At 47.6% G+C, this 13,215-nt stretch overlaps 2 protein-coding genes across 4 annotated transcripts in view; one reads left to right on the forward strand and one right to left on the reverse strand.

Moving 5' to 3' along the window:
• Window positions 1–1,107: 1,107 nt before the first annotated feature.
• Window positions 1,108–7,610, reverse strand: LOC112989981 (guanylyl cyclase-activating protein 1-like). The gene is made up of 4 exons (XM_026111441.1): window positions 7,413–7,610; window positions 4,657–4,806; window positions 2,383–2,473; window positions 1,108–1,235 (listed from the first exon to the last, which is right to left on the reverse strand). The coding sequence occupies exons 1-4, from the start codon at window positions 7,608–7,610 to the stop codon at window positions 1,108–1,110; spliced, it is 567 nt and encodes a 188-aa protein (XP_025967226.1).
• Window positions 7,611–10,762: 3,152 nt separating this feature from the next.
• Window positions 10,763–13,215, forward strand: part of GOLGB1 (golgin B1) — a 49,089-nt gene continuing 46,636 nt past the window's right edge. For all 3 annotated transcript variants that reach the window (XM_064497894.1, XM_064497947.1, XM_064497849.1), the window contains exon 1: window positions 10,763–10,877. The gene's annotated coding sequence lies outside the window, so the exon portion shown is untranslated. The remainder of the gene's footprint in view (window positions 10,878–13,215) is intronic.

Consider the following 13,215-nt stretch of genomic DNA (forward strand, 5'->3'; position numbering starts at 1 on the left):
CTTTCCAGTTTCACAAGAGCCTCTGATTCTTGGGACCTGAGCTACAGATAGTGAACAAGACACAGTTTTCCTAGTTTATATCCATGCTATGTCGCTCTTTCCATCAAGTACAAAGACACACAGCCATTTGTGGCAGGACTGATCTAGAGTACCAGCTTCACTTCAGAAATCATATGATCAACAGAATTCACAAATTACCTCGCTGAGTTGTTTCTTTTGCTTCTTAGCTTTTCTTCTGAAGAATAAAAAAGAGAGACCAATGGAGAATGTGTGAAACAGTAATACTTAAGGTCATCTCCACATAGGTCATTTATTCAGTTGTATGAGAGCAGAGCAGTAGGACAAGGAGTGTTAAAAAGACTTGATGTTTCAGATAATTGTTCTGCCTTAGGAAATAGTAGCATATTTTCTGTAGCTACTGAAGCTGCTCCTAAACTGCTTATTTGGTAAAGAGTTCTTTGATCACAGAAAACTGAAACAGGAGCATTGGTGATGAGTGTAGCAGGGAACAGAATAGTCACTGTCAGCCTTACGAACTGATATTTCTTTCAGCTCTTTGAGATCTTATGAATAAAGCTGCTTCTGTACGGGCTGCCAAATCTGAGCACATCAGGAACAAACAAGCCCACTGGTGTTTATGATCTAATACTATGACAAAAGCAGTGGAAGTTACATTCTGTTGGCAGCTCTCTACATTGATAACAATTTGAAGCTCTTTTCCACATCAAAGATTTTTCACATTCCATCATCCAGTTCTCCTAGCACTCTTCATAAAGTTACCCTCAGTCCATGACAAACTGATTATCTGGGGCACAGAATAAGCAAGAAATTTGTGCCTTGAAACTTGGCCTTTGCATTTTAGGAAGTTAAATCAAATAGTGCCACACAGATCCAGTTTTTCTGAACCAATTCTGCATGTATATGTCCGAGCGTCAGCATTTGTGCAGGACCACACACTCAGATACACACATGCAGTAATATCTTTCTGTTCCTACTTTCATATACGAATTTTTGGAAAATTTGTATGTTTGTAAGAACATTGTCCTTTCTTTTTTTGTGTGCGCACATTCTTCTGTCTGTTGGCACACCATTTTCTCCTGGCTTGATTTACACGCTGTGCCGGCGGTTGTTGATCATGGCCACAATGTGGGACAGGTCCAAACTTTTCATCATAACCTCCATGAACTCCTCGTCTTTCCTGGCTCCTTCCACAAATTCATCCAGAGAAAGTTCACCTGTGTCAGACACAGACAGACGATATCAGAGCAGGAAAAGGAGTACCGTAATCCAATTTTAGAGACGGTTCACTAAAGATTCACTGCTCTGAATTACCAAAAGGCCTCAGATAGTTTTTTTTTACATTATCTGAAACTTTCCTGATATCTCTTCAACTCTGGCTTCCTTATTTTTCCCAGGCAAGGGTTAAATCACAGGAGTCTAGCTATTCTGAAGATGGGTTTCTCACAGGTCCATTGCAAAGGGTATATCACAAAGAATAGAGGAAATATGTGGCTAAGGAGCAAGATCATAACTTCCTACTTAATAAGGCTGGATTAACCTGCTTCTTTTTCGCCTAGCCTGTCCTACTGGTAGGCCTCCTCTGTAACTGCTGGTTTTCCTTAAACTGCTGCTTTTAACAGTTTAAACTGTTGAAAGAAGTAACAGAAGGAAACTATGCCAGGCAGAGCAAGGTTTTCTGTCCTGGGCCAAAAAGGCTCCATGAGAACAAAAAGCAGAAAACACAGGCATGGAGTGCAGAAAACCACGATTGCGGCTAGCCCTTGTGCAGGGAAGCAGCTCAGCAGAGAGCTGCTGGAATAACAAAAGAGCACAACAGAGGGTAATGAGCACGTGAAGTAATCGGGAAAGAAGTATCTTGCAGGGACGTACAGTAACTACAGTGGCATCCAGCAGCTTTTGCCTGACCGGTCCACAGCACCTAATGGGGTGCCATACACCCGGGAGCAGGCTCGGTGCAGTAACTCAGAACTTCAACACGAAATGTGAATTCCTCCTTTCCTAGTTGCTGAAGGATTTAGCAGCAGCTGAGGCCACCTGAGAAACTGTTTGTCATTCCCACTTCTAACCCTGACATAAGCTACATAGAAACATCCAAAAAGGAAAAAAAAAATCCTACAAAACTCATATGGACAAAATATAGCTGAGAGTTAGCGCCGGGGTACAAATCCTATGGTTATGTACTATGCAAGGAGAAAAGTGTCTCAGCAAAATTAAAGGAGAATGGATTGCTGGGAGGGACTTCATTTCACCAACAAATAAAAAACGAAGAGGCATAAAGTTCAAGCAGGAAAGGAAAACATGGGTATTCTTCTGTAGCACTGAGTGCTCAAGTGAATTGGGTGACATAGATAGGAATCTTACCATCTCCATTCACATCAATTTTATTAAAGACTCGATTGGTGAACTCTTCTGCACTAGTTTCATGGTCACCACCATTGATAGCTCGAATAGCCTAAAAAAAAGAACAAGGATGGGAAGGTGACCTGGAACAACAGACTGATGCTACTGCAGCCTGTCAGAGGAGATCCAGCGCATGGGAGTCCTGCCTGGCACCCTCCTCACGCAAAAACGCACCAGCACCACGGGAAAACAGAGCAGAAATCCTGAGGCCTTACAGTTGGCACCGAAGGGTACAAAGGGAGCACGGTTCTGAAGCCAGGAATGGACAATAAAACCCAGAGGACTCCCCTAAATCTGCTCAGGTGGTGCTTATGTACTATAGAAATAGCAGAATCCAGGCCAGTTTCCCAGATCAAACTCGTCTGACTTCAGCCATCTGCAAGCTGGATCCACAAGTCTAAGCTGACCATCTGTGTTTCCTTTAAACTGAATGAGCAGACACGTTTCCAGAGAGCAATTTGCTCCATCCTGAGAACTGTCAGAGAGGTATCATGAACGTCTCTCCACAGGTGCCCATTTTTATCCACGTTCTGCAGTGGAACCTCGCCAACTCTAAAACTGGACTATCATCTTGCAGGCGTGAAGTGGAGAAAGGATAAATCACACCTTCAGAAACCAACAGGTTAAAGGTAAAAGCTTCAGTTTTACCTGTGAAGCACTGGGTACAAAAGACAAAGCCCTGTGAGATCTCATGCTCCACACAGAAAATCTTGTTGAATAACAATTCATGTTACTTAGTGTAATCGCTAATGTTAATCCATTTTTACAGTGGTCTGCGCATGAACTGGTTAACAAAGGAAAATGGAAAACTAGACTTTCTGTGTGTATCTTCCCAGATTCCTCTGTAGCTAAACATAATACAAAGACACGATTTAACTTCCTTACTTGCCTTGTTCTTTTGATGGCTTCTAGTACCCTATGGTCCACCGAGCCCCATAATCCCATCAAACGCTCTCTCCATTTGACATCCTGATAATCCCTTCGTTATATGTTGTAGTCATTTATTTCTCACATCTCTGCTTGCTTTCCCTGTTTTCAACTTAAATGCTGCTCCCTGTGTGTCCTGCCTCTCCCTAAAGCTCCTTGGAGATTCATTTTCAACTTAAGAACATTTAAGTATTATTCACTACCATTTGTCCTATTCATTACTATATAGACAGGGTTTTCTTTTCTTTTCCATGCCCAATTCTTTCGTTTGTTTAAGGATGGCCATGAAATATGTGATTCCAGAGCCATCATATTGATTCTAAGACTATTAACTTTTTAGCTTTTATCTTTGGATATTTAATAAGTTTGTTTATTCTTTCTCAAATGTCCTTCTACTAAAACTCAGTATTGCCTCAGCACCCTCCTAAGGCCCCCAGCAAAGAGACTGAACTGTACCTACAGAATGTGAAGGGCAGTAAATTGACCACCACCAATTATCACCCACAGGACTAGTTTCCCAAGAGTTGTGTGTGTTGAACAGTTACTACCTGTTGCTGCACTGTGATGTCTGACTATTTCTTTCACAAGTCATTTGTCGGAGGCTGCATATTATTACAGTTATTATTGACTTTTTTTGTCTCTGATCTCTTTCAATGTCCTGCACTAAAACTCATATCCACATGAGGAATCCATTACTACAGTCTTATAAGTGGCTTTATTTGTGGACAACCCTGATTTCCAATCCTATCAAATCCATTTTCTGACCGTCCTTATTCAGAAATGCAAATTATTTAGGGTCATTGAATCTTTCCTGCGTTCTTGTAGTTTCCCAATCTCTGTGGAGTAATCTGACCTTCCAGAATAAGTCATTCTGAGATATTCATGTGGTCCTATTTATGTCTGTAATTCCAACATCTCCCATAACAGCTATTTGCACTCAGTCTTTTCTACTGGCAGTCATACTTCTGCCACCTATTTAGCAGAGTCAGAAATGTATTATTACATTGCAGAGACTGCAGCTGACAGTCACGGAGTGTGAAATCTGGGAAAGTTCAGGGTAGGTCCTGGACGAGTAAAACAATTTTACAGAATTATCTGTGCTGTAGCATATGTTATGGTGGTAGCGAAAAGTCTATCAAGCCTGCTGACTGAACCATGTGGCTGTGGGGAAACCTGCTAAAAGAAAAAAATGCTGTTATGGCAGGTATCATCCATGATCATCCACGCGGGAAATAGTGGAAGTCTCAGCCGTGAGGTGGGATTTGTCTTTAAGGAAAGAGGAAGGAACACAGACCCCTGGAGACTCACCTTAATGATGTTGAGTAATTCGTGTCGATCGATGCAGCCGTTGCCATCCACATCATAGAGTTTGAAATACCACCGCAGTTTCTGTTCCATCTTCCCACGGAGAACGAGGCTGAGGGCAGCCACGTATTCCATGAAGTCAATATATCCATCCTGTGGGAAAACGAAAACCAAATTGTGACAGGAACAAAGCGAGGGAGTTATGGCTCTAGAAGTGCTTTACCTTTTTGCTCTTTAGATCCACAGCTGAAGGAGATATAACCAGTCCTCCTTCGAAATGCATGGCACAGAGGCTTGGCTTTAGGGAAAAGCTTGGAAATGGCATGTTCAGCTGTTTAGCGAGCACACACTGTATTTTGGCTACCTTTAAGATCTCCAAAATTCCTGGATTTCTGCAGTTCTGATTTTAGAGCACTCTGTTCGCCACTCGCAGAAATGAAACCTGTCCCTCCTCACGGCCAGCGTGAATGAACCCTCCCGCTCTGCCCACCCGAGCTGACTGACTAGGGCCTGTTCGGGAAGAAAACTGATCCAGAGCCCTGGCTTGGAAGAAGAGTGGACGATAACTCCACCTTAGGTTTTCTGTGCTAGCCTGTTCTGTCTCTGTGGGAAAGTACTGCTCTTTCAATAAGCCATAGATCTGTTCTCCATTCTCTAAAAAAGGAGTAACTGAACATATTTTTAAAAGGCATGCAATATGACATGACAGCTGGAGAAAGTGTTCTGTATTTGTTTTTTTAAACCTTTAATTTATTGAATTTATGAAGAAACTCGAGAAGCTCTTGGTTCCTTTGCAAGAAAAATGCTAGATACTAAAGACTCATAATGTAGGGGAAAAGACTTAATATTGACTAAAATCTAAAGCAGATAAATAGAAACAACAAATAAAGTACATATGTCCACTGATGATTCTGAATAACTACTTCAACACCTTACAAAGGGAAACAAACTTCCATTTACTGAGGAATTCAAACAAGATCAGATGCCTTTCTGAAACATATGTAAAAGGCAAAGGTAGCTGGACTAGCAGAGCACTACTGTTGGACAGCGAGGATCACAGTATTTTAAAATATTTTTTTCAGGATCATGGCAGTACTCCCACTATGTGAGATTTTTCATTATTAGGGTGAGCGAAGTACCAGGAAATACAGACGAACAGTGTTAAACATGGGAAGGAGGGGCATGACGGCAATGTATAAAATAACTATTGAAAAATTGTCCTCTTTGCCCTCAGCAGAGTTCTCAGAATCTGAAGGTCCAGAGGACAGATGATCCCATCCGTCTTAGACACCTGTATTACTGCAGGGTGACTCTTCCTCCTGGTGCTCTCGTTCCTTGCCATTGATTATGAAAGGAGCTGAGATTAAGTGGCTAACTATTAACAGGCTAAAATTAACTGATGTAGGTCCACCTCCCCTGGCTGCCATACTCTTACTTCATTCCTCTTGAGATTACTCCTGCTTTATTTGATAGATCAGCTTTTTGTCTTAGTGTGAACAGATCTGAATATTATAGATCAGCTTTTTATCTTAGTGTGAACAAATCTGAATTTGAGAGTTGCCTTAAAGCATTTACTGCATAACCTGGAGCTCACACAAGCACTTTGAAATGCATAACAGCCCTTAACAATTTTTAAAGTCCTTAAATATCTCAAAAAATGACAGAGAGAAAGAAAAAGCTTCTCCAAGCAATGTAAACATTTTGGTTTAACTGGTAAAACTTTGCTTCTTATGACTATCATCATCCTGGGCAAAGTTGTGGACTGAGAGCTTTAGGGAGAGGAAGAAGATTTTTTGAGATTTGCAGCCATTACATCCATCACGAGACCTCGGCTACCCTAACGGAGCCTGGGTGCTCCTGTCTTACCATTAAACATTCCGTAATATTCCTTAGCACTCCTTAACTCTTCACACCTTCTCACGTGTTGTCCCAGTGACCTGTGATTTCCCACCCATATCACTTGTCCTCCCTGACTCACAGACATGTGCTGCTTCTCGTTTCAGAACCCTGGAGCAGAGATCAAAGCTGAATTTTCCTAGGCTGCCACAAGACCAAATTTATCTGCCGTTCATATTACAGACCAGCAAGCACAGGCTTACATATATATGGAAAAAAACAGGCAGAAGTGAGAGGCATGTCCTCCTTAAAGGTACTAAGGGGGTTACTGTTGCTTACACTAGAGACAGCAAGGGGCTGCCTGTCACAGTGAATGATACTACCTGCTTCCTAACCTCTGCCATATGCTATACCTCCCGCTTCTGAGGAGAGCCATATGGATTGTCTGCCCAAGCAAGATTAATTTCAGCTACCAACTACCTGGAAATCGCTTCCTCTGCACATGTTATAAATATTTCTATTTAATTTGGTTTCTGTATTCTCTAATACCTAATACAGATAAATTTTTGAAGAATAATAAAAGCCTTAAAAAAGCTCTAGATTCCAACCTCATCTTCTTTCACTAGCATTTTGCTGGCCAAGCAAGGCCAAGTCAATTAATACATAATAAAGGATTCTCAAAATTCAACGGTGAACTTGCAGAAAGCATTTAGATGATGAAGTGTTATTGCCTACGGTTGTGTTATCTATGTTATTGTCTATGCACATTAATTTGTCCCTGCATTTAGCTACTTTATATTGGTGTCCCTCAACAGCTTCCCACACCAGCGCTTGTAAGAGAAAACCAAGGACTCCAGAAGTTGCAGGAGCTGGTTTCCTCTTAATCCACACAAGGCAGCTAATTTCCTTGCTGGAGAACTCACCTTATTCATGTCAAACGTGCGGAACATCTGCTCGATGTACTCATTGGCCTCTGGATCCAGCCCTCGAAGCCCGAAGAACTGTTTGAATTCGTGCTCCGTCAGCTGTCCGGAAGGACATTCCGTCATGAACTTTTTGTACCAGTGGTGGATCTCAACAGTCTGCAGATCATCCACCGTGGAGCTGCTGTTGTTCCCCATGCGTACGGCCGGTCGGAAGGAGGAACACGCCAGGACTCACCCTCTTCCCCCTGCGGCTCTCGCAGGACTGCCCATCTGTTCCCCTCCACATTCAGCCTTAGTCTCGGTCGAGTGAGGGATCTAACTTTCCAGAAGCCAATTATAAATTTTAATCTGCTTAGGGGCTGATTTAGAAACCTGAAAGTTTCAATGATATAAACAGCTTCCTTAAAATGGAAAGAAGGTACAAGATAATCTACCAAATCACTGCTATTTCAGGAGCCAAATCAGAAAGGGTGAGAAGGTTAGTCAGATGCTGGCATCAGGGACTACGCTGGTTTTACACACTACTCTGTTTTTAACTTTGATGTAGTTATGCATGAAGATGCGGGGAAAAGGCTACAAGCTGTGGGATTTAAGGTGGAATAAAATTATGATCTACTCCTCTAATCGTATTTGAGAGTCTGTCTTCTCAGGCAGAGATCATTTTGCGTCCAGGACCAGACCATATCGCAGAAATTACACAGGACTGTAGATATCAGGTAATGCAATAAAAAGCTTGTCTCCACTCACACAAAGGAGCACGGAAGAACAACGGCAGGTGGGGAAACTGAACAATGCCCTGCCCTGGCTGCTGCCAGGCCATCGCAGGAGAGCGACCAGCCCCGGAGAGGCTCATCTGCACATGCACAAGGAGCAGAGACACGCGCGGGCCGGCGGCAGATCCCCAATAACCCGGTCAGGGAAAGGGGGCCCCTGGCCTGGCCCCTCAGGAGACCATCAGCCCCATGGGCCCTGTGAGACCCCCATTACGGCGAGTCAAGGGGAGAGGATCTCCAGGGGAAAGGGAGGGATCACGGTGGTTTTGGTAGTAATAAACGTGGGAAAATAGAGGGATAAGGGGATAAAAGGGGCTGGTTGCCTGTAAACAGGTTGCTGGTCAGTATGCGTGCCTGGCCATGCTCTGCACCTGATCAGCACGGTCTGTCTCTTCTTCTCATTAAACTCCGTTTCTAACTGTTTTCTGGGGTGAGGAGCTCTCTGTTCTGTGTGCATACGTACGGAGGTCTGAGTGCCAGCAGCTGCAGAGGGACCACGGCTCACGTGGACCCGCGCGTCCAGGGTGCCGGCAGCTGGAGCGAGGGAGCGAGGGAGCGTGCACGTGTCAGTGTGCGATCGCTAGCGAGTATCAAGCCAAACTAGCCAGCAAGCAGGTTAAGCGGCTTGGGAGCCAGGTGTGTCTGTGTGTCTTGGAGTGAGACGACTGGAAGAACCGACCACTGGAGGGACCGGAGGGTCCCAGGCAGCTGCTCCAGAGACCCTAAGTTCTGGGGATGAGCTGACAGACCCGCTTGTGTGCATGGTCTGCGCAGGAGGCAACTGGGGAGAGCAGGGATCCAGGGCCAGCTACCGGAGGGACTGAGAATCTGATCCCAGTTACTGGAGGGACCCACAGTGTGTGTGCTGGTGTGTGCAAGGGGATCTGCACCAGCAAACGGAGAGGGGCCGCTGGCTTGGGGGCTCACAGGCAGCTGAGGAGACCGAGGATCCAGGGGCAGGCACTGGACAGACTGAGGGTCCAAGCCCAGCTACAGGAGGGATCCACATTGCACATATATACATATATATATGTGTGTGTATATATATATATATATATATATATATATGTTTCCTACTAGCAGACATTCATCCTGATCAGAGAGAGAACAAAAATGAGGCTGTCAGTGCTGCTTGTGTTGGGTGAGTTCTCAGTGTTTCTGTATCTGTGGATGTGTGTGGCTGGCCATGTGTATACTGCAGAATCACGGAAGGGTTGAGGTTGGCAGGGACCTCGGGAGATCATCCAGTCCATCCCCCCTGCTCAAGCAGGGTCCCCTAGAGCAGGTTGCCCAGAACTGTGTCCAGTCATATTTTGAATATCTCCAAGGATGGAGACTCCACATCCTCTCTGGGCAGCCTGTTCCGGTGCTCTGTCACCCTCATAGTGGAAAAAGTGTTTTCTTACGTTCAGATGGAATTGCCTGTGTTTCGGTGTGTGCCCATTGCCTCTCATCTATCACTGGGCACCGCTGAAAAGAGCCTGGCTCCCTTGTCTCTGCGCTGCCCTTTCAGATATTAACACACACAGATAAGGTCCCCTCCCGAGCCTTCTCCTCTCTGGGCTGAACAGGCCCAGTTCTCCCAGTCTCCCCTCACACGACAGATGCTCCAGTCCCTTCATCATCTCGGTGGCTCTTCGCTGGACTCCCTCCAGCAGCTCCATCTCTCCCTGGCTCTGCCGAGCCCAGCGCCGCACCCAGCACTGCTGATGCGGCCTCCCCAGGGCTGCGCAGAGGGGAAGGATCACCTCCCTCGACCTGCTGCCAACGCGCTGCCCGGCGCAGCCCCGAGCACCGTGGCCGCCTCGGCCACCAGGGCACGTTGCCGGCTCGCGGTCGGCTTCTCGTCCGCCGGGACTCCCAGGTCCTTCTCTGCAGAGCTGCTCCCCAGCCCGTGGCCCCAGCCTGTGCCGGTGCGTGCGGCTGTTCCTGCCCGGCTGCAGCACTCTGCGCTTCCCTGTGCTGAACTCCATGAGGTTCCTCTCTGCCCGTCCGTCTCTCCAGCCTGTCCGGGTCCCTCTGAAGGGCAGCACGGCCCTCCGGGGTGTCAGCCGCTCTGCCCAGCCTGCCATCACCAGCAGACTTGCTGCGGGCGCCCTGTCCCATCAGCCGCGTCACTGATGAAGAGATTGAACAGGACTGGACCCAGTATTGACCCCTGGGGTATATCACTAGTTACTGGCCTCCAAATGGACTTTGGCCCCCAATTCACACATTTTCATCTGAAATAAAAGTGTTTTAGTGCGCCCGGGGGCGGGGCGTCCAGATAAGGGGCGGGACGGTCCTGCCCGGGGGCGGGGCGGGGCGGGGAGGCCACGCCCCCTGCCACCTGGTCAGGAGCACGGTCCCGCCCCCCGTCTCATCACCCACCCCCCCCCTTGGGGGACCTTTGCTGATTGGCTGCTTGCATGTTATTGGGCGGGTCCCGACGTCCTACTCGAGATTGGTGATTTCGCGCCATGTGTCAGCGTGACCGTGGTGCCCAGACAGCTGCCGCGCGGCGATTAGCTCGGTGCCGCGTCTATCTCCTGGGCGCTGTAGCTGATTGGCTATTCCCCGCAAGGAGGCGGGAGCGGCGCGGAAGGCGGAAGCTGTGGCGGCGTGTTCCGGTGCTGAGGTGGCTGGGGGCGGGGCCGGCTCCGCGGTGCCGGAGCCCTGGCCGGGGCTGGAGGGCGCGGGGTGCCGGCAGGTCAGTGCCTCCTTCCCGCCTCCCCCCGGTCCGGTCCGGTCCGGTCCGGTCCGGTCCCGTCCCGTCCCTCGGCTGCGCGGCTCGCGGCCCTGGCTCTGCCGCCCGGCTGTCGGCGGCGCGGGCTCGGTCGGCAGCCGCGGCGGGAGCGGGCCTGGCGGGCGGGGGCAGGCGCGGCAGCGCGGCCGGCCAGCAGGGCGCTGGGAGCCGGGGCGGGCTCGCGGCGCTGGGCGGCAGGGAGCCGGCGGGGTCGCCCCCTCGCCCGGCCTTGGCGGTGCCGCCTGGCCCCGCTGGTGCCTGCGCTGCGCCGGGGCCGCCGCGTCGCTTGTGCCGACGGTCCGAGCGCGGTGCCGGGGCGGCGTCCGGGGTGGGGAGCGCGGCCCGGCCGGGCGGAGCTGTGCCCCGTGAGGGCCCCGGCGGCGCCGGGGTGCGCGGACTCCCCCCTCGCCGGGCGGAGGCTGCTCCGCGCTCTCTGGGGCCGGGATTGCGGGGGGGCCGCGCGGTAGAGGCCTGTGGGTCTCCCGCAGCCCCTGCGGCTTTCGCAGCCCCTCTGCTTCGTGCGAGGGGTTCGGCCCTGGGCTTCTCCGCAGCGACAGTGCCTTCAGCGCCTGTTTGCCTCCCAAGGAAAGGAAATGCAGGGTTAAGTGAGATGGTGGGAAAGAAATGCTATGGTAGAGCTGGTATCCGAGAGGTAGGGCTGCTGCCTAGAGATAAAAGCACATCAATTTATGCTCCTCTTGTTTGCTGTGTGCAGACTGTCCTGTAACTAGCAACAGACTTAGACTTTTTGGATCAATAAAGGGAAATCTATTTCCACGTAAAGGAGACACTGCTAGGAACGCTGCTTGGACTGCAGCCTGAGTACTTACTGAAGTTAAGGTCTGATGAGCAAAAGCCCGTTAATCATGGGAATGTCTGGCAAAACTTTATTTTAAAGTACAATTAGAGTACAAACTATACTGACTTAAAACATGGGCAGAACACTGTTCCTTGTGTGTTCTGCTATTAATTACAAAAATGGAAGTCCGTCCCAAAGTCACACTGACTTGGGTATAACCTTGGAAGTGCAATGTGCCTGTCTCTGCCAGCTGTACTGTGTATTTATTTGGGTGAGGCAGGAGAGCGCAGAATAACCCCTGTCCTTTCGTGTTTGCCTACTTGTGTTTATAAGGAAGTTGGCCAATGTTGTAGAATGCTTTCCTGACCTAAGCTCAGAAGTAAATGCAAAATGCAAGTTTCAGGGTAACCCTGCAACAAGTCCCTGAGGCTAGTGGAGAAGACAGATATCACCTTGTGTCCCGACTGTTAGCTTTGTAACAGTATTTAAGCTATGTTATGTTTGTTCCTGGGATTCAATATAACAGTGATAAAGTTGCAGTGAGATCTGTAAATGGAATCTTTATGTTGGAAAGGGTAACTTCAGTGGTTGTGTTGCTAATGGAGAAGAAAACGGAGGGATAAAAACATGCTGTGTCCCCAAATCACTGACAAAAGTGACTTCCTCCCTTTTTTATGGAGGAAGGCATCTCCAAACTATCTAGGTGCTTCTGCCAAACAAATTGCTTGATTCATCTGGATTCGGTCTTAGATGAGTGACCTTGCTGCAAGTCAGGCTGCGTTTGGCATGGGGGGGGTGGTGTGGGGGGAGTTTCAGATGTCTTGATCTGATAAGAGGCCTGAAGTGGTGTGTCATCTGTGCATTTTTGGTACAAGTTTCCAATCAATTTCCTAAGATTTTTTTTTCTGCTGTCTCTCCAACCCAAAGAGCTTTTTGTTGACCGATAAATAAACCGTCTGCAGTCCCAAATGAGAATATCATATATGTGAAATAACAGCTCGGTATGTTCTCTGTGTGACTTTGGACAAATCACTGGATTTTTCCTCTTTCCGTTTTTTTTGTAAAACAGAATTTCAGAGTAATGTTTTCTCCCTCATTTGTCTGTCATCTCTCTTTCAGACTGAGAGATCTTGCTGCGAAGAGTATCTCTTCCTGTTAGCTTGTACTGTGCTACAAGGCCTTGATCTTAATTGCGATCTCTAAGCTTATTCTTTTATATAGTATTAAGGAGATCAAAATATAACTATTGTGAAAATTACAGACTCACATGAGAGCATGATTTTTTTTGACTCACTTTAACAGACTATAAAAGACTTGAGTTCAGGTTATTAAAGTCCATGTCTGTGCAAACAGATGCAGGCAGGCCTAAGTTCCTCTAAGCCCAGCAATGCATATTAGTTTGAGTTCAGTATCAGGTTAATGAAGCCAGCCTGGACAAAGGCCAGGGAATCTTAGGTTTCTCCACATAGTCCGTGTATACCTGCCTGAAATGGCAGTGCCTGT

Source organism: Dromaius novaehollandiae, chromosome 1, assembly GCF_036370855.1.
Source record: "Dromaius novaehollandiae isolate bDroNov1 chromosome 1, bDroNov1.hap1, whole genome shotgun sequence".
NCBI classification, from domain to species: domain Eukaryota; kingdom Metazoa; phylum Chordata; class Aves; order Casuariiformes; family Dromaiidae; genus Dromaius; species Dromaius novaehollandiae.